This window comes from Sus scrofa, chromosome 8 (genome assembly GCF_000003025.6).
Source record: "Sus scrofa isolate TJ Tabasco breed Duroc chromosome 8, Sscrofa11.1, whole genome shotgun sequence".
In the NCBI taxonomy this organism is placed as follows: domain Eukaryota; kingdom Metazoa; phylum Chordata; class Mammalia; order Artiodactyla; family Suidae; genus Sus; species Sus scrofa.
In genome coordinates, this window is record NC_010450.4 from 81115140 (window position 1) to 81140476 (window position 25337).

Sequence of the window (25337 nt, forward strand, 5' to 3'; positions counted from 1 at the left end):
TTTACATTTGCTGATACCTTTAATAGCACTGAGGAAAAGCAGACTGTTTGTATCACAAGTTTCTTATTTACTTTTCCACTCTTCTATCCAGGCTATTCTTTTCACTTCAAGTCAAGGATATCGTATTAGTCTACGTGCATTGGTACAAATATGATTTTTAAATAGTAGTTATTTTAAGGTTAGGTCCTAGGTATTTATCCTAGTATGAATGTAAGATATAGACATCTTTCATTTTAAGTATATAATTTTCAACCCTTGAGTTTTTTGGACTTAAATTTTTTTCTGCTGTGCCTCTAATCATGACCTTTTTGTTAGAACATTAAGGATTTTAAAGAATGAGAGATATAGAAAGTTGCAGAAAATAAATGATAAATTCTTATTTATTGAAAGACATCCAGTTGAGAAATAGAGAAATAATTGTTAGGTAGGCATATATGGCACATGATTATGATTAAATTCCACTATTTCTTATTTCTGAATTACACTTCCTCCTAATTCCAGAGCAGTATATTCATGCAGCAGTGGTAGAAAGCACTGATTTTTTTTTTTTTTTTTTTTTGTCCATCCTCTTGATAAAGCATTGTAGTGTCAGGAACGTTTAGTAGTCATTTTCTACCATTTGAGTATGTCATACTCTATAGTGTTAAGAAGTCAAGTCTGAGTCTAAGATATTTAGACTGATTATTTGTGATATATAAAACTTAGTTGCATAAATCCAGTAGTTGTACCTGGTTTTCGCCTATCTTTGTGGTGAAATTTTTCGTCATTAGTGGCTTGTCCCAAGCATAAAATCCTGAGCAATGGGTACCAGGTAATGAAATCACAAGGCTGTAGCACAGTCTGCATTTGCACACTGTTCAGGAGGCTACAGACTTATCTGAAGGCTTTTTCTCTCCTGTGATATCATTACATATTTCATCAGATACATCTGCGGCAGTGGGTGTAGCTTGGGGAGTCACAGTGTGTCCAAACCCTTGATAGTGACCCATGGGTGAAGGTGGCACGGAAGAGGCAACGGAAATTGCATCTTGTGATGATGATGACAACAAGCTTGTGTGTTCATTTTGATCTTGATCCTCAGGAAAAAATTTTTTCCTAGGATGTCCCATGACTGTCCTTCCTTTAAAATAACATAAAGGTTTCCGAGTTAGCCAAACGTAGGTTATTTTTACCACTATAAACTTGCCGTGCTAAGAACCAGCTCCCCCTCCCTGCTCCCAATTTGAAGAGCCTTATTACTGTAGCACTGCTTTAAACAGCCTTTTCATCTCTTAAAGAGACCCGGTAGGAGAACTACAGTGGCCTGTTTGAGTGAAGTAAAGAGCTGGTACTTACCAACATGCCTCACTTGTTCGGAAATGTCATCCCTAATATCTGAAACATCCCACATGGCAAGAAAGGAATCAAAGCATGAGCCCTCTTCTGCTTCTTGGACGTATGGTTTATATGAGAAAGTGTAGTGATGAGCAATAGCAGCAAGGAACATCTCAATACAGATAATAAAGTCCTATAACAACATCAACAAAAACATCAGTCATCTTGGAGTTTAAATCTAGTTTTGCAAATAAAAGAAAAGCACCATCTTACTCTCTGCTCAAAAGTACTTAAGTATCAACAGCTGCCCCCCCCCCAAGATTATGTTATTTATTTATTTATTTTGCTTTTTAGGGCCGCACCCGCAGCACATGAAAGTTCCCAGCCTAGGGGTCGAATTGGAGCTACAGCTGCTGGGCTACACCACAGCCACAGCCACACCAGATCTGAGCCATGTCTGTGACTTACACCACAGCTCACAGCAAGGCCACTGAGTGAGGCCAGGGATCGAACCTCAGTCCTCATGGGTACTAGCTGGGTTCGTTACTGCTGAGCCACAATGGGAACTCCCCAAAGTAATTATTTTTGACCTCTTCAAAAAAAGACAAAAGCGCCAGAAGTTTAAATCTATTTTGCACTACCTTCAATCAAATATTTCTTTACAGTGCATTCTCAAGGACTTAGAGGAGAAATGCAGAAAGACAAACTGAGTAGAAGGAACAAAAAGCTAGATTCTGGTCCTGGTTCTACTACAAATTGGTAACTGACCAATTTTTCTAGGGTTCCCTGTTTCCTCACATGTAAAGTGAGGATAATAGTAGCCCCAGAGCCTGCACATTATCAGGTTTAGGAGAGCATATGTAAAAATGCTTAAATAGTAAAGAGCTATTGAATTCAGAGACAGCACTACTTACCTGGAGTCCTGTGGCCACAGCTTCTACAGTTTGCCATTCCCACGTGTGCTTTTCAGAAATAACGCCAACTTTTACCAACAAAGCAATAACTACTGCTTGCCTATATGTTAAGAAAAGGTAAACGCTAAATCTATATCAAGCATAAAATCAGCAGTTGTTTTAAAAATATGTCATTTAAAAAGTTTAACCCCAGCACAACCTGTGGGCCACCACCACCCTGCTTTTCTAGCATGTTCCTGAAGACGCTGTGTATCTACAGTCAATATATTTATTTTACAGATATACTCTTCTAGTAGTTTCATCACATGAATTTTGATTATGTAGTCTTAGAACTTCAATACTTGGTTTATAGTCTTTTTTGTTTTGAAAGTGTGCACAGAATTAGATTCTTCCGATACAAAGACAATGCCTAACACCTTGTACGACAGGAATTTAAAATGAAATAAAGGACAGATACTTTAATGTTATTTACACACATTTCCATTGATTATTTAGCTATTTTAAAAAACATTTTGAAACTAGTCTTGTTGGAAGTCCTAGAATTAGAGAGAAACTCAGAAGAGATCTTACTCTAAGGCAGGGAGTCATACTGAGCATCTCAAGCAAATCTAGGGGTCTGCCCATAGGTTAGATTCAAACAGTTAATAATGAGATAGACAAGCTTTCATAGGTCTACATACACGAATATTCCCTTCAGTATTGCTTATAAAGGTAAAAAAAAATTAGGAACCTAAAGTCAGGAGACAGGTTAAAAAGTTGTATCCCCACATCAGAATACTATGTGAAAACAACAAAACCCACACAACACAATTAGATCCTCACTGTGCTTACAGAGAACTTGAGCTGTGATATACTAAACTGTCCTGAGTTCTAGAAGTTTTATAGTATGAAACTATTTCTGTGGAGTTTTATATATGACGTGTACCACAATGTCCATCATTCTTTCTGAGGCATGGGATTTCAAGGATTTTTTCCTTTCCCATTTTTGTGTTTGTGTGTTGTTAAATTTGGTGTATTTGTTTCTAGGCCCCTATCACCCACCCCTTTATTAAACTGGGACCCTGTACAATTTTGCCTATTTTAAAAAATATTATTACTGATGAACATTTCCTCACTTCATTCAATATTCTGTGTCATGTTTATTTTCCAAACTGTATTCTCTTCTATGAAAAGACCATGATTTTAACGATTTCCTTAGTTTTAAGAAATTTAGTGTCTTAAATTATTTTTTCCTATTAATGTTACACTGACTATCTAATTATATCTTTTTTCTTTTTTGGCCATGCCTGCAGCATGTGGAAGTTCCTAGGCTAGGGAGCAAATCAGTGCCAAAGTAGTGACCCAAGCTGCTGCAGTGACAACCCCAGAGCCTTAACCTACTGTGCCACAGCAGGAACTCCTAATTAATCCTTATGAAAAACCAAGAAGGGCCAAAAGGTTAAGTAGAGATTTTAATCTACCTTCTGCATTAAGACTTTTAAAAATCCTCCGCAATCAACAGTTTTATTGCCCTTTAAAAAAATGACAACATTTTAAGAGAAAGCAACACTTACCAAAAAGAAACAAAAACCACCAGCTTTACACAAAGAAATTTGCCAACAGGCTGGATTGGACTCAGCTCTTCCTTCAGTACTTTATAAAATAGTAGGAGACAATACATGGCAAACTAGAAACAAACAAACTTCAATATGAATAACTACATATGGTATTAGAAATAATAAACTTTAAACCAGAGACCTGATAGAGAATAATGTTTCAGACAAAATTTTCTAAGCTTTATTATGCTATTTTTATATTAACGACAAGCTTTCAATAGTTTACTGTGAATTAATATATACAATGAAATTTCTCAGAAGAAATGTATAACATCTTCCCTGAAAATGGTTAAATATTCACTTACTAGGGCTCACAAAGAAGACAGTGAATAAGTGACTGCCATGAGTGGAAGAAAAGACTCTCATTCAACCAAAATAAAAACATCTCTCTGCTCATTAATGTTTTTTTTTTTTTAACACAAATTACCAATTATAAGGATTGAGCTTATTAGTCTATCTTACATAACATTTATATGAATAATTATTTATAAGTAGACACATTAAATAAGTACTATTTCAATAAAGTTGTAATCATGAAACTGGAAAGTAAGGAATCAGGGAAACCATTTTTCTTGAGGGCAGTATATTAATCCAGCTGAATTCACAGACTTTTGCAATTACAAACAGTGAGCCATAAATACATACATATATTCAAAGCAGAAGTATTTCTGACCATTTCTTGAAGAGGCATTTCCAAAAATGGAATTACTGGTTCCAGAGAATACAAACACTGAGAAAACTTTGAATACGCAGGCATTTAATTTTCAACATAAATGTTCTAATACCACACATGCATGCTGTTGCACTCAAACCATTATTCTGCTGACAGCATTAATTAATTAGAGATTTTAAATAAAACGCACACTCTTAAGTTGAAAGGATCCAATAGTTCTACCTTTAGAGCATTTCAGTTTCCATAACGTTTTTTAAAACTTGGTGTTCTCAATTTTAATTCCAAATATGAGAGAATTTTACTCTCCCATTTTAATTCAAACCCTGTTAAATTAATATTTCTTACTGAATATAACTATGCTATTTTTTTAAGGACAGCACTGTGCTTTTATTGACGACATATCCACATAGCTATGCAATGAATACCAGAACCAAATGAAAACCACAATCAGCAGGTGAGTGTATAAGTCACCAAATCATTTACAAAGATATTATAGCTTTTTATACAAATAAACATGTTAAAGTTTCTTCAAGTTCTTCCTACAAATCAAGTTTCAATATTAAAAAGTAACTAGCTTTATTCTGGAAGAAATTTTCCCTTAAAAAATTTAGTTATAGATACTGATTTAGAATAGTTAAGATGAATGTTTACTTACCAACTGTGACATATTGTTTATTATTACCAAGTAAGTCCATGCATTTGAAAAGCTAAAATTCCCTTCATCATATATGTCAAGCAGCTCACAGATTCTAAAAAAAAAAAAAAATGGTAAAAATGATACAACTTTGTGAATAACTAAATCAAAATGTTTTAAAATACAGCACTGGCAGCAATAAATCTAGGAGTCCGTTTTTTAAAATATCCTGTAGATAATCACTTAATTTCGGCCATATAAAGTGGTTCAGAAATTAAAAACAGGAGTTCCCGTAGTGGCACAGCAGAAATGAATCTGACTAGGAACCATGAGGTTGCGGGTTTGATCCCTGGCCTTGCTCAGTGGGTTAATGATCCGGTGTTGCCGTGAGCTGTGGTGTAGATTGCAGACGCGGCTTGGATCCCTGAGTTGCTGTGGCTGTGATGTAGGCCAGTGGCTACAGCTCCAATTAGACCCCTAGCTTGGGAACCTCCATATGCCACAGGTGTGGCCCTAGAAAAGACAAAAATAAAAAAAATAAAAACATTTTTCTAGAAATATTACATGATTATTCCTCTGACTTGAGGTAAATCCAAAGGACACAAACATTGAATTAGAAAGGGTAATAATTAGATTCAAAAAAACGATGCTACCTAATGTTCAAAACCTCGATTATTGTTAAAAACATGTAGCGAGGTCTATAACTACAATTTCCCAAACTGTCTTGGAGGCAACTTTTATGATGACCTAAATCTAAGTCTTATTAGATATGATTACCCAGTTTCTAAAGCATGCCTTCATAAGTGAAGTAGTCTTTTTCTTTTTTTTAATGGCTGCACTTGCAGCATATGTAAGTTCCCGGGCCAGGGACTGAATCTGAGCTGCAACTGCAGCCAACACCATATCCTTTAACCACCGAGCCGGGCTAGGAATCAAACCCACTCCGCTGCAGCGACCTGAGTGTATGCAGTCAGATTCTTAACCCCCATGTTACAGTGGGAACTTCAGTGATTTAGTCTTAATTCCAGGGTAAATACTGCCAAAGAATTGCTAGCATAAAAGCAGAATAAAGAATTGAATGCTTCTTTCACCTTTCTTCCCACTTTTCCTCTGTGGACAGAAAGAATGTTAATTATAACTAACAGATAAAACACAAAATATACCTGCTTTAAATTACTTAATGTTCTTAAATTTTTAGGGAATAGTGTAACAGGTAGTTTAATTATACCTGATTTTACCTCAAGTGCTAAGCCTTGATAGAATTTTTAAAAAATAAAAATGATTTTTTTTCTTTAGAATATAGTACTCATTTAAGTAATGAATCTGAAGTGGTATACTTTAACTTCAAGTACTAGATGTTTCTGTCAAGCTGTGTGAACATTTATATATATTTTGGCTTTTTAGGCCTCATCCACAGCATACGGAGGTTCCCAGACTAGGGGCTGAATCAGTGCTGTAGCCACTGGCCTACAACAACAGCCACACCTTCGACCTACACCACAGTTCATGGCAACACTTGGATCCTTAACCCACTGAGCAAGGCCAGGGATCGAACCTGCGTCCTCATGGATACTAGTCAGATTCGTTTCCGCTGAGCCACGATGGGTACTCCAGAACATTAATACTTGAAAACGAATATTTTTAAATGCTTTCCAGATATCTCTAGGGAGAATACTATTTAGAAGAATTCTTTGGTGATTCTTTGCCTAGCAATGATCACCTTATTTATTTGAACATAGTAGGGTTTCTATACACTATTTTTTAACACTGGATGTGTTATAAACAAGTAACACCCTTTACATGTTTTTCTACTCAGCTGTTCCCACTTAAGATTTAAGAATTTAAAAAAAATAAATAAGTTCTATGTACTTACAAAGCAACGATGGTGGTGAATGGTCTGACAACTGTATACTGCAGTACACCCAGTTTGCATCTGAACAGCAATACTCTGCAAAGAAAAAGAACTCAGCATTTCCACTACTCATTTCAATAGTATCATGTTTTCTGCAAAGCTCCCAAATTAAAATCACTTTGACAAATGATGCCACATTTATATTTAATTCTTTTATTTTAGTTATTCTAAATGGCTACTGGGGAATCCTGTGGATGACAGCAAACAAGTTATCTCAACACTGTTTTTAAAATTATGTAACAACTACATCTTCACAGCGATTTCCCTTTCTGTATACAGTCTTGAATTCCTGAATAGGGTGGAGCACAGAGCAGGAACAAGAAACAGAAGTGGGTCTCTGTTTCTGGAAGAAAAACTGGGTAACAAGTTCTTACATGTAGGCTTGTGTAGATGAAAGCATATTTAGAAAGTTTAATTTACACTTAGGATTCGGTTTCAAGTTTGGTATTCCTTTCAAGAGAGTATCACTGTCTACTCTGAAAGGACAAAACAAAGAACCTGCATAACAGTATTTATTCTATCATTGAGCTCAGGGGGAAATTCCTAAGGAATAACGAAAACTAAACAAATTTCTCAAACAACAACTACCAAAAGACCAAGTTGCTCCGAGGGCAAATGTTTATTTACCATTCCTTTATCAATTTTATGTAGTATGAATCCCCTAATTTAAGAATTACATCTAGACTGAGAAGAATGAGTCTGACATTCTAAGACTGAATACAGAACTGCTGGGGTTCCATGTGCTAAGAACCTTCTCCATGCTGAGGTGGTTCATTCCCATTGACAACTAGCCATGCCCATGTGGAGGTGGGCCTAGGAGTTGCACTTGGGGTTGTTGCAAGACCTCTTGATGAGAATCCCTGGGCTATGCCTGCTGTGCTTCTGGTTCCATACTCTTTACAAAGTTAAGTTGGAGTTGGGTTAAACCTAGCATGTTCTATGATTTGACTGTCAAATCAAACCTGAGACCACTACTATGCAATTGTATTAAGTAGTCAATCAGATACCTTTAAAAGCTGTGGAGAATTAATGAACTGGAAGACGTATCTGTAGAAACTGCCCAGAGTGTAGCAAAAGCTGAGACAGAAACAAATGTGAAAGAGAGTTACAAAGATCTGAACACAATCAGAAGGTCTAACATATATTCAAAGTTATAGAAGAGTAAAGAAAAGGCAAAATCAAAAGAGATCACGGCTGAGAACTTTTCAGAACTGTTCAAAGACACGAATCCACATATTGAAGCACACTGTAAATTAAGTGGGACTAAAAACAAAACCAAAACAACTTAAGATACTTCATAGTGAAACTACAAAACATCAAAGACAGAGAAGGCCTTAAAAATACAGCTGGAGATAGGTCACCTGTAATGAAACAGAATGACAATTAGACTGACAGTAGGGGCTTAACAGTAATAACTGAAGCCAGAATTACGCAGAATAAATCTTCAAAATGTTTGGAGAAAATTCCTGTCAATAAAGAATTATATCCAGCAAAAACTATCTTTCAAGAATGAGAGCAAAATACAGTCACTTTGGAATAAATATATCTGGGAACATCTGTCACCAATACACTGACATTGAAGGAACTTTTAAGGGCCATACTTAAGAAAGAAGGAAATGATCCCAGACAGAAGATCTGAGATGCAAGGAGTAGGGAACAAATAAATTGTTATATTGTAGTTAAATCTATAAAAGAACTACCAAAAAAGAAAAAGAAAAAACTATGCAAAATCTGCTAAGTTTAAGATTAAAGTTAGAGTTTATATAGTCACAATAAGACTAGAAACTAACTTCCAAACTAGTGGTGAGGAGAAAAAAATGAAGAAAAACAACAAAAGAATGAAATCAACTACCAGTGGGATTTAGAGTAGTACCTTATCAAACACATTGATACAGCTGCAGTGAAATATAGGTACTACATAAATGGTAAGATAGTCATATTAAAATTCCAAATAATCAAAGATTAGTTTTATCACTAGATAAGCTATGGAAAAGCTTTTGGTTTTCAAATTTACATGTGTATATATATATATATTTTATAAATGCAAATAAGGAGTCATGGACCTTTAACATATTAACTTGTTAAATGTGAGTGGCTTAAAACAGATTTGTCTATTACACCCTATTATATTTGTTTATAGCCCACAAATGTTTGAAAAACTTTACATTTATTAAAATCTTTATTAAATAATTAGAATGATCTTCTCAAACTTCTTAAATCTTTTCAAAGTATTAAATTAAGATTTATTTACTTATTTATTCATTCATTCATTCATTCATTTATTTGGCTGCCCCATGGCAGGATATGGAGTTCCTGGGCCAGGGATCAGATCTGAGCCACAGTTGTGATAAGCCACAGCTATGGTGATGCTAGATCCTTTAACCCATTCTGCTGGGCTGGGGAGTGAATCTGCATCCTGGCACTGTAGAGATACTGCCAATCCCATTGTGCCACAGCAGGAACTCCTGAAGTTTTATACACATATTTTTTTCTTTTTAGGGCTGCACCTGTGGCATAATGGAAGTTCCCAGGAAAGGGGTCAAGCTGGTGCTGCAGCTGCCAGCCTATACCACAGCCACAGCAATGCAAGATCTGAGCAGCATCTGTGACCTACGCTGCAGCTTGCGGCAATGCTGGATCCTTAACCCACTGAGTGAGGCCAGGGATTGAATCTGAATCCTCATAGATACCAGTCAGATTCTTTATCCGCTAAGCTATGACAGGAACTCCCTAAAGATTTATATTTTTAAAAAGATAATGGTTAATGCAATGTGGTTAATTGGATTGGATCCTGGAACAAAGAACATTAATGGAAAAACTGAGATCTGAATAGTCCACAGTTAACAGTATTGTACCAATATTATTTCTTACTTTCTACAAATGTACTAGGATTTCATAAGATTTTAATGTTAGGGAAAGCTGAATGAAAGGTAACAGGGCATCTCTGTTTTGTCTTTGCAACTTTTCTGTAAATTTAAAATTATTCCAAAAGAAAAGTTTCATTTTAAAATGTAGTTTCCAGGCTAGGGGTTGAATTGGAGCTGCAGCTGCTGGCCTATGCTACAGCCACAACAATGGCAGATCCAAACCACATCTGCAACCTACACTGCAGCTCAGGGCAACACTGAATCCTTAACCCACTGAGTGGGGCCAGGGACCGAACCTGCATCTTCACGGACAGTAGTTGGGTTCATTACCCCTGAGCCGCAATGGGAACTCCATAATGCATAGTTTTAAATGCAGTATTAAAAAAGAAGAAAGGCTGTAAATTAATGAGCTAAGATTCATTTTAGGAAAGAAGAGAATCAACCAAAAGAAATGGGAGAAAGGAAGTAAAAATAGAGCGTAAATTAGACAGAAGACAAACATACTATAGAGAATCAACAAAACCAAGAATCAATCTCTTCCTAAAGAGACTAATTAAAAATGGGCAAATTTCTGGCAAAATTGTTCAAGGAAAAAATAAAGATACTAATAACATCAGAAATGGAAAAGGACACACATTGACTAGGTCAAAAAATATTAAGAAGATATCAACTAATATATGCCATTTCACTTCATTTGATTTCATTTTTTGTCTTTTTAGGGCTGCACCTGCAGCATATGTAAATTCCCAGGTGAGGGGTCGTATCGGAGCTGTAGCTGCTTGTCTACACCACAGCCACAGCCAACGCCAGATCCAAGCTGTGTCTGCGACCTACACCACAGCTCACGGCAACACCAGATTCTTAACCCGATGAGTGGGGCTAGGAATTGAACCTGAGTCCTCATGGATACTAGTCAGGTTCGTTACTGCTGAGCCACGACTGGAACTCCAATATATGCCCATACATTTTAAAACTTCGTTTATTTTGCCTCATTCCTAAAAGCTAAAATTAAAAAAAAAAAAAAAATAGATTCCAGAAACAAGAAGGCTAAATAGTTTTACAACTGTCCTCCCACAAAGAAAAAGTCCAGAGCTCATTTTTCAAGGTATAGTATAAAATCTCTTCCTGTGATATACAAATAAAAGGCAATAACTGCTATCTAAGAAGTAAAACCCGGATATGAAAGCCAGACAAGGACAGTATAAGAAAGAAAAACCAGGAATTCTGGCCATGGTGAAATGGGTTAAGAATCCAACTGCAGTGGCTGAGGTCGCTGCAGAGGCACAGGTTTGATCCCTGGCCCAGCGCAGTGAGTTAAGGATCTGGTGTTGCTCAAGGTGTAGTGTAGGTTGCATCTGCAGCTGGAATCCAATCCCTGGCCCAGGAACTTTCATATGCTATGGGTGTGGCCAATTCCCCCCAGCAAAACAAACAAAAAACCCCCCCAAAAAACAAAAACAAAAAACAAGCAAAAAAGAAAGGAAAACCATAGGCTAATCTTACTTATGAACACAGATATAAAAATTCTAAACAAAATAGTAGCAAACCAAAGCTTATGATGTAGAAAAGCTGATAATATAAGCACTTAAAATTTATCCTTTAAATGCAAAGCCATTAATCTAGTTCACTACATTAACAGATTAAGGGCAGAAAACCATGATCACCTCAATAGCTACAGAAAAAGCATTTGATGAAGTTCAATACTTATTCATGATTAAAAACTCTAACACGCTAGGGGTAAAGGGAGTATATTTAACCTAATAAAAGATGCCTATGGAACACTCTTTAGAAAACATCAAATTCAAATGTGAAATTTTGTAAGAATTCCCTTTTAAACCAGGATCATTACAAGAATGACCAGAGATTAAAAAACAAAACAAAACAAAAAAAAACAACTAAAGGTGCTCATCAGCACAGTGAGAAGAGAGAGCAATTACAGTGTAAAGACTGGAAAGCACACAAATCCTTCGTTTGAAGATGACTGTCTACACAGAACTTCAGAGTGAAAGACTAAGAACATCTAACAAGATTTTTGGATATAGGATGCAAAAACCAATTCCCTTTCTACAGACTAGCAGCAATTATAACTTGTTTTTAAAAGATGCCATTTATAATAGCAATAAAATATGCTTATAAAATCAACAAAAGATATAGAGACTTTTATGAGAAACCTATACTTTACTGAGAGATAGAGCTAAATAAGTATAAAGTAGACCATAAAGATGTCAATAAACTGAAGATGAATTTAATTCCCATTGAAAAATTCCAATAGAGCTTCTTAAGCAACTTGACAAGCTGGTTCTAAAATTTACCAGTAAGAGCAGAAACCCAAGAATAGCCAAGAAAATGGTAAGGCTGGGGTACCTTCATTTTAAGGCTTATTAATAAACTGCAGTAATTAATATATGGAATGGGTTCAGGAATAAGAAAAGAGACTAAGAAAAGAGAAAAAATGAAGATTACAAGTAGACCCATACCTACAGAACACCTTTATATATGACAGAGATAGCAATACAGACCAATGAGGTAGGGGAGATAGAGGTGCTAGGACAGTAAGCCAATGGAATGAAATGAAATCGCATTCCTGCCTCACACAACATAAGAAAATAAAACAATATGTACTTATAAGCCTTAATGGAAAAAATCTGAAATGTTTAGAAGAAAAGCACAGGGGAGTATTTTTATACTTCTGAGGTCAGGAAGACACAAAAAGTACTCACTATAAAATAAGATTGATAAATTCCACCATATTAAAATTTACAACTTCCACTTATCAAATATAATGAAAAGTTGCTCAATCTCACTATTAATCAGGGAAATCTAAGACCACAGTCATATACTACTTTACACCTTCTGATAGGCAAATATAAAGAAGTCTGGGGAGGCGGGATCAAGAAGGCAGAGGAGTAAGATGTGGTACTCACCTTCTCCCACAAACACATCAAAAAAAAGTTTGTGTAATTCTAAATATAAGTGAGGATGTGGTTCAACTAGAAATACTTTCTACTGTTAGAGAGTAATCTAGTACTGCCACTTCAACAAACAATTTGTCACAAAATTGAACAAAATCTAAACACCTAGCATATTCTACTCCAAAGTATGTACCTGAGGGCAATTTTTTTCAAATTGTGTCAAATTCAACTTAGTGGGCTGTGACTCAAATTGTAAAATCAAGACGGAAGAAGAGAACACATGATAAGAGTTAGTACTGTTTCATGAACGCATTTGTTTCATAACAGTACTAAAGCACTAGGTAAAATGTTTCCCTTCTCTCATGAACTAACACACACAAAATCATTAAAAGAAAATTCATTGTGCTCACTGCTTATGTTATAGAAATCAGAGTATAAAAAGCAGACTTGGTTTTTTTTATACAGTGGGATCACTTTAATGTTCATATAATTTAAAATTTAGGAGTTCCCATTGTGGCTCAGTGGTTAACGAATCTGACTAGGAACTGTGGGGTTGCGGGTTCAATCCCTGGCCTCACTGAGTGGGTTAAGGATCTGGCGTTGCTGTGAGCTGTGGTGTAGGTCGAAGATGCAGCTCGGATCCCGCCTTGCTGTGGCTCTGGTATAGGCCCGCAGCAACAGCTCTGATTAGACCCCTAGCCTGGGAATCTCCATATGCTGTGGGTGTGGCCCTAGAAAAGACAAAAAAAAAATTTTACATACACACAAGTGTATAAACAAATATTAGTCTGCTAGAACAAAGGTTTAAGAAGGTACTCAGACATTTTGTATTGACACCTAAATATTTATGGCAATAAATACTGACGGCTTTAAATTTTCAATAAGATCTTTTGTACAAGGAAAGAAAATGCAGAGAATGGAAAGAAGACAGTCAAACAAATGTACCTTATTGTACTATTTATCTAACACCATATGGGACGTGACACTGCTCAGAAAATTTGATCCGGGTATTCTGTTTACTCTGGTCTGCAATGATGACATGAACCGAATTATTCCCAAATCTACCTTTACGTTGTGCTTTATAGATAATTAACTGCTTGGTTCTTCCTTCTATATCTTTTAAAAGTAAAATAGGACACAATGAAAAGCAGACTTAGCTTTATCACCTAGGGACTGGAAACTTATCATGGCATTTGTATCTTAAAATCAAAGCAATATACTGAATTATCTTGAAATAGCAATAGCCCAATTATCAGGTATGCAACACCAATTATCTAATAAAGGAGACTGGTAACCTGAAATGTATTTATATATAAGAAAATGATAAGTTTTATTATTACTAGAACCATACCTCCAAATTGCATGACTCTGGTAAATAAATGCTTAATATCTTCAAAGGTAAGAAAACCTGGATCATAGTTATGGATGCACTGCTGATATTATTTAGATAGCAGCTATCAGAAGTCAAAAATCTTAGGAAAATATGAAACCTACACAGTTGTTTTTTGTTTTTTGTTTTTTTTGCTTTTTAGAGCCACATCCACAGCACATGGAAGTTCCCAGGCTAGGGGTCAAAATTGGAGCTGCAGCTGCTGGCCTACACCACAGCCACACCAATACCAGATCTGAGCCGCATCTTTGACATATATATAGCACAACTCATGGCAAAGCTGGATCCTTAACCCACTGAATGAGGCCAGGGACTGAACCCGTGTCCTCATGGATACTAGTCAGGTTCGCTTCCGCTGCGCCACAACGGGAACTCCCAACACAGAGATTTAACAAGAATAAATGTAACTGCTTGTGTAGTTAGGAACAAATCAAATGCACAAGCACAGAAAAGGGAAATTTTGACCCACAGCATCATTTGTAAAAGGTTTTGGGTTTTAGTTGACCACGTGCTGACTGTGATGAGCCAGGTGAAGAGGCAGCTAGAGCCTCATCTCAGGTTCTGTATTAAGAAAAGAGCCCTAATCAAGGCACCATCATCATCAACATCATCATCATCATCTTTACTGGACCACTGCAATCCCTTCCATCCATGCCCACTTCCAGTTCAGCCTACAATGAGCATAGTCATCTTTGAAAATGAAACTTGTCCTCTGCTTAACATCCTATAATGGCTTCTTACTTGATAAAGATGACCAAACTTTAGACAGGGCTCCTGCGAGCCGCCTTTTCACTTAGGCATCATCCTCAGGCCCTGTCCTTGGCCTGTGGAGTCAGCCTGAGCAAAAAATCCTGCTAAGATATCCATCACCCTCAGCCCCACCCAGGCATCTGAATACCCTGATATCTGATTAAGCTCCTCACCCCCTCACTCTTAGTGTTTACTTTGCCTGCCTTTAGCAGGATTCCTGTTAGATCAGTTTGAGAGGATCCCCTACCCTTGATGTTTCCTCCTAGTAATTTTCCATCCAAGGACCACCTCAACGTCTTTGGCTACAGATCTCTGTTCTTGCTGTATTTGGAGCTGAGGACACTCTCTCCCCATCTCCGCCACGTTAGTTTTTCCTATCCTCTTTCTTACACTGTTCTTTTTCCTTCATAGTGTTTCTTGAAATAAGTCACTGTATATTTGTGTCTTCATTTAATTCCTAAACTTCCTAACCAAACTGTTCAGTTCCATGAGCTCTACATCTGCTATAGGTACCTACATGCTCGCACGTACTAAGTGCTCAATACATATTGTCAAATAAACACCTTAGGAGCTTATTATTTCAAATAGCGAGGTAGCTCCCTGTCACTGCCAGAGTGTTAAGTAGAGATACATGTACAGATGTGTACAGATGTTGTACAAATGGTTCTGTGCTGCATGGAAGGCAAGGTACCCACTCCTAGGTCACATATCTACACTGATTACTCCAAGTTTTTCCAGCTACCCTGGCTTGCAACTTTCACATACATCCCTATCTGTCAGTGATCGAGTCCTACTGATTCTCCAGTTGCATTCTCTTACTGTCTCTCCTTTCTATTCCAATTTTACACCCCTCCTTTTCAGCTTATCTCACAAATGAACTACTGTAATAACCTCTGATTTACTTCCTTCTAAACTCTTCTCCCCCAGTGCATCCTGTTTAGTATTACAAGATTACTATTTCAAAAACACTGCCTGCAAATGTTTCCTGCCTAAAAATATCCAATGGTTCATTCATACAGTAAGTGCAATCTTAGCTTCAACTTAACTTTTCAGGCTTTATTTTCTTTTACTGTCTGACATGAACATACAATAAGGCCAACTAACTTATATATTACTAGAATAAACACTGCTATCAGTTACTCTTATTTCACATTAAATGCTGTTTCCCCAGCTAGACTATCTTCTCCTAAGTCTTGATTTTCCCATTAACTAGCTATGGGATTTTGAGTAAGTTAATCTCTACAGACCTTGGTTCCCAATTTTAAAGGGACGTTGATTAAGTGATTTTGAAGGCTTTCCCTCCCACAACATTTTAAGTTTTCTATTTAGGATGAATAATGTAAAACATACTAACTTATACGTGTGGATTATAAAAATGAGTTTTATTAGTCTTCAAACTTGACTATGAACTACATGAGGGCAGGGACTCTGTTTTATTTTTTATTTATTTTTTGCTTTTTAAGGCCCCACCTGCAGCATATGGAAGTTCCCAGGCTAGGGGTCGAATTGGAGCTGCAGCTGCTGGCCTACACCACAGCCACAGTAGCTCGGGATCCGAGCCACATCTGTGACCTACACCACAGCTCATGGCAACACCAGATCCTTAACCCACTGAGTAAGGCTAGGGATCAAACCTGCAACCTCATGGATACCAGCAAGGATTCATTTCCACTGAGCACAATGGGAACTTCTTTTTTTGGGGCGAGGGGGGAGACTCTGTTTTATACTTTTCATTCTGGATATAGTACACAACACATCGCTTTGCAGAGAAATGATACTTACATCTTGTTAAATAAAACCAAACATAAAAGAATGAAAATCAAACATACTTACTCTCCCATTGTCCATGGTGGACAGCAACATAAAGGAGGGAAATGTTTCTGCTGATCTTTGGCTTCAAGGATTAATACCAGATTTGGATACCGGTTAGTTAGATAATTGGTAAGGAATCCCATAAAGTTGTAAATGACATAAGCTTCGTAACATTCTCTGCAGGTATCCACATAGATTGCAATGTTGGGATATTTCAAAGCTATCCACTATGAAGAAGCACAGATGTTAAAAACAGTTGCAGCTACAGTAAAATGAATTACCACTCCAATTCATGGTACTCACAACAGGTCTATTTTTAAACATGAGATGTTTTGTCACATACTTAAATCAAACTTTCTAAATTTTATCATTATGAGCACTACCAGACAATCTTTGAAATGGATCTTTAAAAGCAATATCCAAGATGTTGGTTTGGATATTGGTTAACAAAAACATTTGTTTTGGGGGTAAAAAATGAACATGAAGAGAGAAGTTAATTATGTACTTGAGTTCTTAAAGATAATCTGAAACTTTGCTTGATATGATCGTAGAAAATGATGTTAAGGAAATTTTCTTTATACTTAAAGCAGTTATCTGTAATAACTGCATGTATTAGAATCTATAAGGCAAAGTTTTTCTTTTGGTCCAAATAAAAGATTTAATAAATAAAAAGGATAATAAGATTATTTTATTAAAAAAATTTTTTTTAGGGATGCACCCATGGCATATGGAGGTTCCCAGGCTAGGGGTTGAATTGGAGCTACAGCTGCCGGCCTATACCACAGCCACAGCAACGTAGGATCTGAGACACATCTGCAGCCAATACCACACCTCATGGCAATGCCAGATCCTTAACCCACTGAGCAAGGCTAGGGATCGAACCCGAACCCTCATGGATCCTAGTTGGGTTTGTTAACCACTGAGCCACGAAGGGAACTCTCAAGGATGATAATATAATTTTAAATATTACATTCTTTAAAGGACTAAGAGCTACTAGAATTCTCTGAAATTTTCTGAAATTTTAAGAGTAAACAAAGAAAAGACGCTATAGACTATCTTTTCTATGGCTAGACTTTATTTTCTTTATTACCATTAAAAACAAGTGAACCTTTTCACTTATGAATCTAACTTATTGCCAAATAACATACTTTTATCACCTTAATTATTGTTAGTATCATCAAACAAGTGCTTAGTTAATGACATAAAATGAAGCATACTTACACTATCTAAACTGTATATGGGTACCATCCAAAGAATCCTATTTGGAAAGCAAAACATAAATTTAAAACATTTTACATCATACTTATGAGATAAGCCAACACAACACTAGTAGAATTAGAACATTTAAAGGTTTACCTTATTATCGGTTTCTGTAGTTCAGGTTGTGTATAATGCACTAAATGCTGTAATATCACCCAAAGTGATATAGGTATAGTTAACAGCAAAAAGATTCCAGCAATAAACCAAGCCTTGGTGTGTATCCCAACCTTAAGAAGCAAAGAACATGTTAGCGTAAATTCCATGATATTAAAACTATTTAAAAAATTTTAAAAATAGTTATTTACTTACAAATTATTTACAAATATTTATATTTTTCAAAATTTTATTCATTTATTTCATTTTATTAACAAGACCTAATATTCCCAAATGACCAGTGGGTATTTTTATTTCTTTTTCAATAAACAGCCTATTTGTGCTTTTGTGGAAGAAGGGGGCAGATTTTTCCTCATGGGGCCTTTTGTTAACCACTGAGCCATGACAGGAACTCCCTCATGGGGCCTTTTGTAACAGCATAATAAGCATTAAGAAAATTAACATCATGGAGTTCCCTTCCTGGCTCAGAGGTTAATAAACCCGACTAGCAACCATGAAGTGGTGGGTTCAATCCCTGGCCTTGCTCAGTGGGTTAAGGATCTGGCATTGCCTTGAGCTGTGGTGTAGGTTGCAAACGCGGCTAGGATCCCGTGCTGCTGTGGTGTAGGCCAGCAACCCAGCAACCGCAGCTTGAATTCGACCCCTAGTTTGGGAACCTTCATATGCCATGGGTACAGCCCTAAAAAGCCAAAAAAGAATATTAACATCATGTCATTTCCCTCTGGAGGTCAAACCCAAAAATCTTCTGCTTTATTCCTTAGGTTTGATGTCTGGAAAAAAAAAATCTACCAATGTTATCCACAAATTTAATTGTTATCCAACATGTTAGTTGAACACTTAACGAGTGCTGATTATCTGCCTGATGACTTTGCTAAGTTCTTTACATGCATCATCTTTTAACCCTCCCATTTGCTAAGCACTGCCATAACTACTGTCCAAGGGACCTGTGCTAACATAGGCTGCCCCTCTTATACACAGCAATGTCAACTCAGGACATTTAAAAAGATTTAATTTCTTTTTTACATTAATATCTGATCAATATTTTATCCTTTAAAAGCTCAATTTCTAGGGCGTTCCTGTCATGGCTCAGTGGAAATGAATCTGACTAGTATCCATGAGGATGAAGGTTGAATCCCTGGCTTCACTCAGTGTGTTAAGGATCCAGTGTTGCTTCAAGCTGCAGTATAGGTCCAAGATGCAGCTTGGAACCTGCATTGCTGTGGCTGTGGAATAGGCTGGCAGCTGTGGCTCCGATTTGACACCTAGCCCGGGAACGTCAATATACCATGGGTGTAACCCTAAAAAGACCAAAAAAAAAAAAAAAAAAAAAAAAAAAGCAGCGCATTTCTAAAAATATACTTTGAATTAGCTCATCCTAAAGTAGAGCTGAAGTAATCCACTTGCTTTCTGGTAAATACAAATTTAGTTCTATCTGAGGGAACTTCAGGAATGAATTTTATACTAACTTGTACTCTTGCCTTGAAGAATATGAATTCTTCTCTTTATAATTTAAAAAAATAGGTGGGCATTTATATTTAGTACTTGAGGAGTTTGAGTGGTTAATGGAAACAGAACTGAAACCCCAACTTGCAGTTTTAACTGTTTTGAACAAGATTTTCTTTTTTTTTTCATCAAGGGTCAAAGATTAAAGAAGTAGAAGACAAAAGTATAGAGAACAAATGTATCTTTACAATAATGGATTTCTACATTAAACTGTATGGAAAATCTGCAAAGCAAATAAAAATGTCTTTGAATGCTGGAAAATCAAAAGCAAAAGCAGGAAATCAAAAGAAAATATGTAGAGGTGGAGATTCTGAAAAGAATGTCTGAGCAATAATTTTCCAGAGATTTTTGCTTGGGTCAATTTCATTTAAAATTCAGTACTCATTTTAATGATGGTTTAATAATAATAACAAATTCTAGATCTTCCTTATTATAAAGTGAGCATTAAGAAAAATATTGCCAGAGTTGCTGCTGGAGTGCAATTCTAAGGATAAAGAATTGTCTCTGTGGTAGCCCTGGTCACTGCTGAGGCTCCAGTTTGATCCCTTGCCCAGGAACTTCTATATGCTGGGGTTGTGGCCAAAAAAAAAAAAAAAACAAAAAAAACCCAAAAAACAAAAAACAGTATTGCCATGTAATTTTAATGCCCACATTTGTTTTCACAACTGCCTTAGTGCCGAAGGCAGAAGTTGGTGGTGGACTTAAGAGAAAAATAATGTGCTTATGACTAATGAAAGCCAAGCATACTTGGTGTGCTGTAGAAAGAAAGTTCTTTTTCAAAATGATCTTACAACAAATGACTGGAGAATTGAGTCATTTCAATATACATGCATCATCTATAGTGATTCCAGATTTTAAAGATCTTGCATCATAGCGTTAGTACTCAGTTTTACCTTGCAAGTGGTGATTCGATTTCAGAAGAATATCATCTGTCTGCATTAATGCCACTAATTTGAATCACTGGTCTTATAATTGTTTTGATTTTTGAGCTATATAACTGTATGCATAAGACATTCAAACTATTTTATGTGTGTACATATTTAGGAAACATTTTAATAAAGTAAGTCAACTCTAGGTATCTGTACAAATGATTAATATGATTATATATAATTTACATTTATCTTTAAATAAATAAATTATTCATACTTGAAACACACTCATAGAAGAATATAACTAACTTTAAACTTATCAGCCATGAGTAGGGTTTTTTAGGCTCACAAAGCAAGAAGGAGATAGGTAGTATGGGATTTTTTTCCCTAAGGTAACTTGAAGAAAGCAGAGAGGAAAGAAAAAACCACTAAAGATGAGCCTCCAGAAGTGAGTTAAGGGTCTCTCAGCTGAAGGCTTTCAAAGCAGAGAGGAGCAAGAAACAGAAATAAGAGAAGGCTTCCTGGGCCCAATCCTCCCGAGAAAGAGGGGCACTTCCCCAGAGCAGATACTTAGGACACAGGACAGCAGGGCAGGGTGAAAGGACTGCAGAGCAGTGTGACATGATGTGTCATTTAACTTAGTGACCTCAATTTACACATGCAGCCAGGTAAGAGTGAGGAAATGGTTTCAAGAGCCCAAATGGTCATCTTGCCACAACAGTCAGGAGGATATGCCTCAGGGGCTGGGCCGCTGAACCTGCAGTTTCCACAACCTCTGTTGTCACTGAGAGCTCACAGGATGAGCATTGTGACTCTGGTGTTTAAAAGACAAATATTTTCCGTATAAAACTGTCCCTAAACATGTCAACTACTTTTTCTAGAGCTCTGATGCACATGACTTTGCCTTAGGTGTTCAGTTGAGAAGTTAACCCCAACTAAAATGCAGCTCCATGAGAAATATCACAGCAACAATAGTGATGATATTTTAAAAACAACAGTGGCAGGAGTTCCCATTGTGGTTCAGTGGAAACAAATCTGACCAATATCCATGAGGATGCAGGTTCGATCCCCAGCCTCACTCACTGGGTTAAGGATCTGGAGTCGCTGTGAGTTGTGGTGTAGGTTGAGGATGCAGCTCAGATCCTGTGTTGCTGTGGTTGTAGCACAGGCGGGCGGCTACAGCTCTGACTGGACCCCTCGCCTGGGAATTTTCATATGCCGCAGATGTGGCCCTTAAAAAAAAAAAAATTAAAAAATTAAAAAAAATAAAAACAGCAGTAATCAGAGCTTATTGAGCACCTACTATGTGATGGACACAGTGTCAAGCATTTTAAAGACATAAACTTGTCCAGTGAATAACGATGAAGAGAATAACGACTGTGCAGTAAGCACTTAGCATGGTGTCACTTTATCCACTTGTCTCAGTTTTCAGATCTGTAAAATGGGGATAATCCCTATACTTCACAGTTTTGTTTTTTTTTTCCCTTTTAGGCTACACCTGCGGCATATGGAAGTTCCCAGGGTAGGGGTCAAATCGGAGGTACAGTTGCCGGCCTACGCCACAGCCACAGCAACTTGGGATCTGAGCTGTGTCTGTGACCTATACCACAGCTCATGGCAATGCCAGGTCCTTAACCCACTGAGCGGGGGCAGGGATCAAATCCGTGTCCTCATGGATACTAGCTGGGTCCTTAACCCACTGATCCACAATAACTCCTGCTTCATGGTTTTTAAGGAGATTAAATAAAAGTATACCTTATTTTAGGCATATGCTCTAGTTAGTGTCTCTTAACACCTTAAAAACAAAATGCCACAGGGGGAAGAAAAAACCTGCCTCTCCATCTATGGTGCCATTCACTTCCCAAGTACTTATCAGAGTCAAAATACTCAAAACAAACAAAATGAACAGAAACTTGTTTTCATATCCTGACACCACTTCTTTACTCTGCATTTATTCTTCAAATACTCTTTCTGGCTTCAGCCCGGACACCTCCATGGAAGCCATGATGAAGGTCCCACATGACCCTCCTCTCCTGTGAAAACCAATGGATGGCTCAGCAGCACCAGACTGTTCACTGCTTTGAACCAAATGTGTGATTGAGTCTCAGACAAAATGAATGATGATTAGGTGAATTGAAATGATTGAACAAATACATAGTTCTGTAAGATCCATGATTGTTGGAGTTCCTATTGTGGCTCAGCGGTAATGAACCAGACTACTATCCATTAGGACAGGGATCTGACCCCTGGCCTCACTCAGTGGGTTAAAGGAACTGGTGTTTCTGTGAGCTGTGGTGTAGGTCGCAGACATGGCTCAGATATGGTGTGGCTGTGGCTGTGGCTGTGGTGCAGGCTGGTGGCTGCAGATCTGATTTGATCCCTAGCCTGGGAACTTCCATATGCTATGGGTGCAGCCATAAAAAGACAAAAAAAAAGGACTGTAGACATGGGAAGAAGCAATAAGAGGGAACCATGTCCTTCCATAACAGAGTAGTTAAGACCGCTGGTTACTGTTAACAGGGCCTAGTCCAGTCACAGCACATTGACTGGCCCATTAATGAAATCCTCACCTGACCTGGGAATGAGCATTCCTAGCGCCATGGGACACATTTGCCTGAAATGCCCCCGAAACTTTGGCCCAAATTAAGACCAAAAGGGAAGGGGTTGTAAGCTAAAGAATGCTGCCCACCATCCGGTTCTCCAAGAATCAAGTTCATTAGCCACTACAGGTGCTGACCTACAATACACTCTGAAAGGAATCTGGTGGGGGGAGGTGGGGAGGATCAGGGCAATGACTTTCTGCTCTGGGAGAACTGGCCTTTAGATAGTTAGATATTCTCAGAGAAATTTTTAATAAACCTGGATTCTTGCATCTTTCCATACTTAGAAAAGCACTAAAGCCATTAGCTAAGATGTGGGTTCCTCCTGACTAGGAGTAACCTTTTACTGAAATGTGTACTTGACTGTGTGTACGTACCTCCTTAACCAAAATCACATATATCCGGGCCTCCCCTTCAGCTCTTTGCAACAGTCCTCAGAACTCTCTGAGAGACTGTCTCCTGGGTTTTAATCTTCATTTTGGCTCAAATAAAATTTTCCATTTCTTTCTTAGACTGACTACTGATTTTTTTCACTGACACCAACAACTAAGAGAAGTCTTAGAGTGATATTACACATATTATTAATCTTAAATTGCATCCATACTTCAAAGTAAGAAATACTCCAAAGAAACACTTCAAAATAAGAAGACCCTATTTGTATTAAGACGCCTATACATACTAGTATGGGAAAGTCAACAAAAAATAATTTAGTAAACATACAGAAAACAAACATACATTAAATATTTTGTTAATTATATAAAAATCATTTCCACACAAAAAGGCCTAAAATCGCCATGGTCTTGTCATAACTCTTGTAAAATAACTGTTTCTAAGTGAAAATACTCTTGGTTTTTATTAACTTCAAACTTAAAGTTTATTATAATTTTTATAAAGTTTCTTGGTTAAGTATTTACCTTGAGGTCTTTCAGCTTGTAGTACTTTACTGATGTCATAATAAGAATGTGACATCAAAACCTATACAAGGGACTTTTTGCAAAACCTTTGTTGGTTAAGAGTTAATTTCTAAAGTAAAAATAAATAACAAAGTTAAACCACTTCGAATTCTTTAATTCATGAAGCTAATTAAATGCTAATAAAATTCAACACCTGGTCTTTAAGGGAGATCTAGTTAAGTCCAATATTCAAGCAGATCAGATTTCAGGAATAAAGTTACCTTACTTTCAGGGAACTGATGAATGCATGCAAAACAGTACTCTCTGAAGTAGCTATCTTAATGTATCCTATTTTCTCGGGCCTGCTTCCACCAGTAACATGCTCTGAAAAGCCGTGACCAACCAGAAATCGGACAGGTCACGTCAAGGGTTCATTACGTGACATAGTTTTCAGAATGTCAAGTCTTGAGCATCCGGGGTGAAAAACGGCTGCCTTAGATAGGCAGGACAGTAGAAGATAGGGTGGGGGGGATGGTGCAGGATCCTCCTCTTTCTTACCTCCAGTTTCTGTAACTCCCACACGCATAGGGGAACCGCAACCACTATAGACACCAGGTAGATGACCACCGCTAAAGGTCGAATCCACTGCCTCCAGTTCCTCCAAGTACAAGTGCAAGGCATGTTTTCGCACAAATCAGCTCCGAGTAGCAAGGGAAAAGAGCTCGAAGGAGATGGTAATGGGGAGCCCTGTTCTCTGACTGTTTTGTCGACTCGCATACTACGGAAAAACAGTCGTGGGGCGACTTTACCAGCAGCTCGAACCGCCTCCTCGGCCCACACTGTGCTTTCTGCTGCTGCTGCCAAAAATTCGGCCTCTCAGGGGGCTACCGCGAAGCAGGGAGGGCAGCATTCTTTCTTCCCCACCCTGCATCTATCCAGTTCTTCCGCGGTGGAGTTCCCGACAGAGCCGCTGCCCTCACCTGGGGATCGCCCAGAGCTCAGCCTGTAGCATGGCCTGGAGGGGAGTAGAGCCGAGTAAGGACCCTGTAGTCAGTTCGGTTCTGGCCAGCGGCTGCCTGCCCGCTCGCTCTTTTCTTGAGCGGTGGAGTGCTCTCCCTCCCGCGCTGGCAGGCGTATCCTCGCCGGGTTCTGCTGATAGACAAGAGGTGATAACTCAAACCCGCTGGCCCCAGGATTGCCTCACTTGTTCCCACGGGACATTCCCCGCAAGGCGGAACCCAAGGCCAAACCAGGGCTTCCGCTTCCGCTCCCGCTGTCTGAGGTTGATAATTCGTCGACAGCGCCAAGATAGGCCCACCCCATCC

The 25337-nt window shown here is 37.7% G+C and overlaps 1 protein-coding gene across 1 annotated transcript; it reads right to left on the minus strand.

Annotated features, from left to right (window-relative positions):
- Nucleotides 1-25326, minus strand: TMEM184C (transmembrane protein 184C). Its single transcript, XM_021101527.1, has 10 exons — nt 24571-25326; nt 18130-18260; nt 17995-18031; nt 16795-17000; nt 7004-7078; nt 5152-5245; nt 3782-3894; nt 2229-2328; nt 1336-1507; nt 1-1120 (listed from the first exon to the last, which is right to left on the minus strand). The coding sequence occupies exons 1-10, from the start codon at nt 24787-24789 to the stop codon at nt 858-860; spliced, it is 1410 nt and encodes a 469-aa protein (XP_020957186.1). The 5' UTR covers nt 24790-25326; the 3' UTR covers nt 1-857.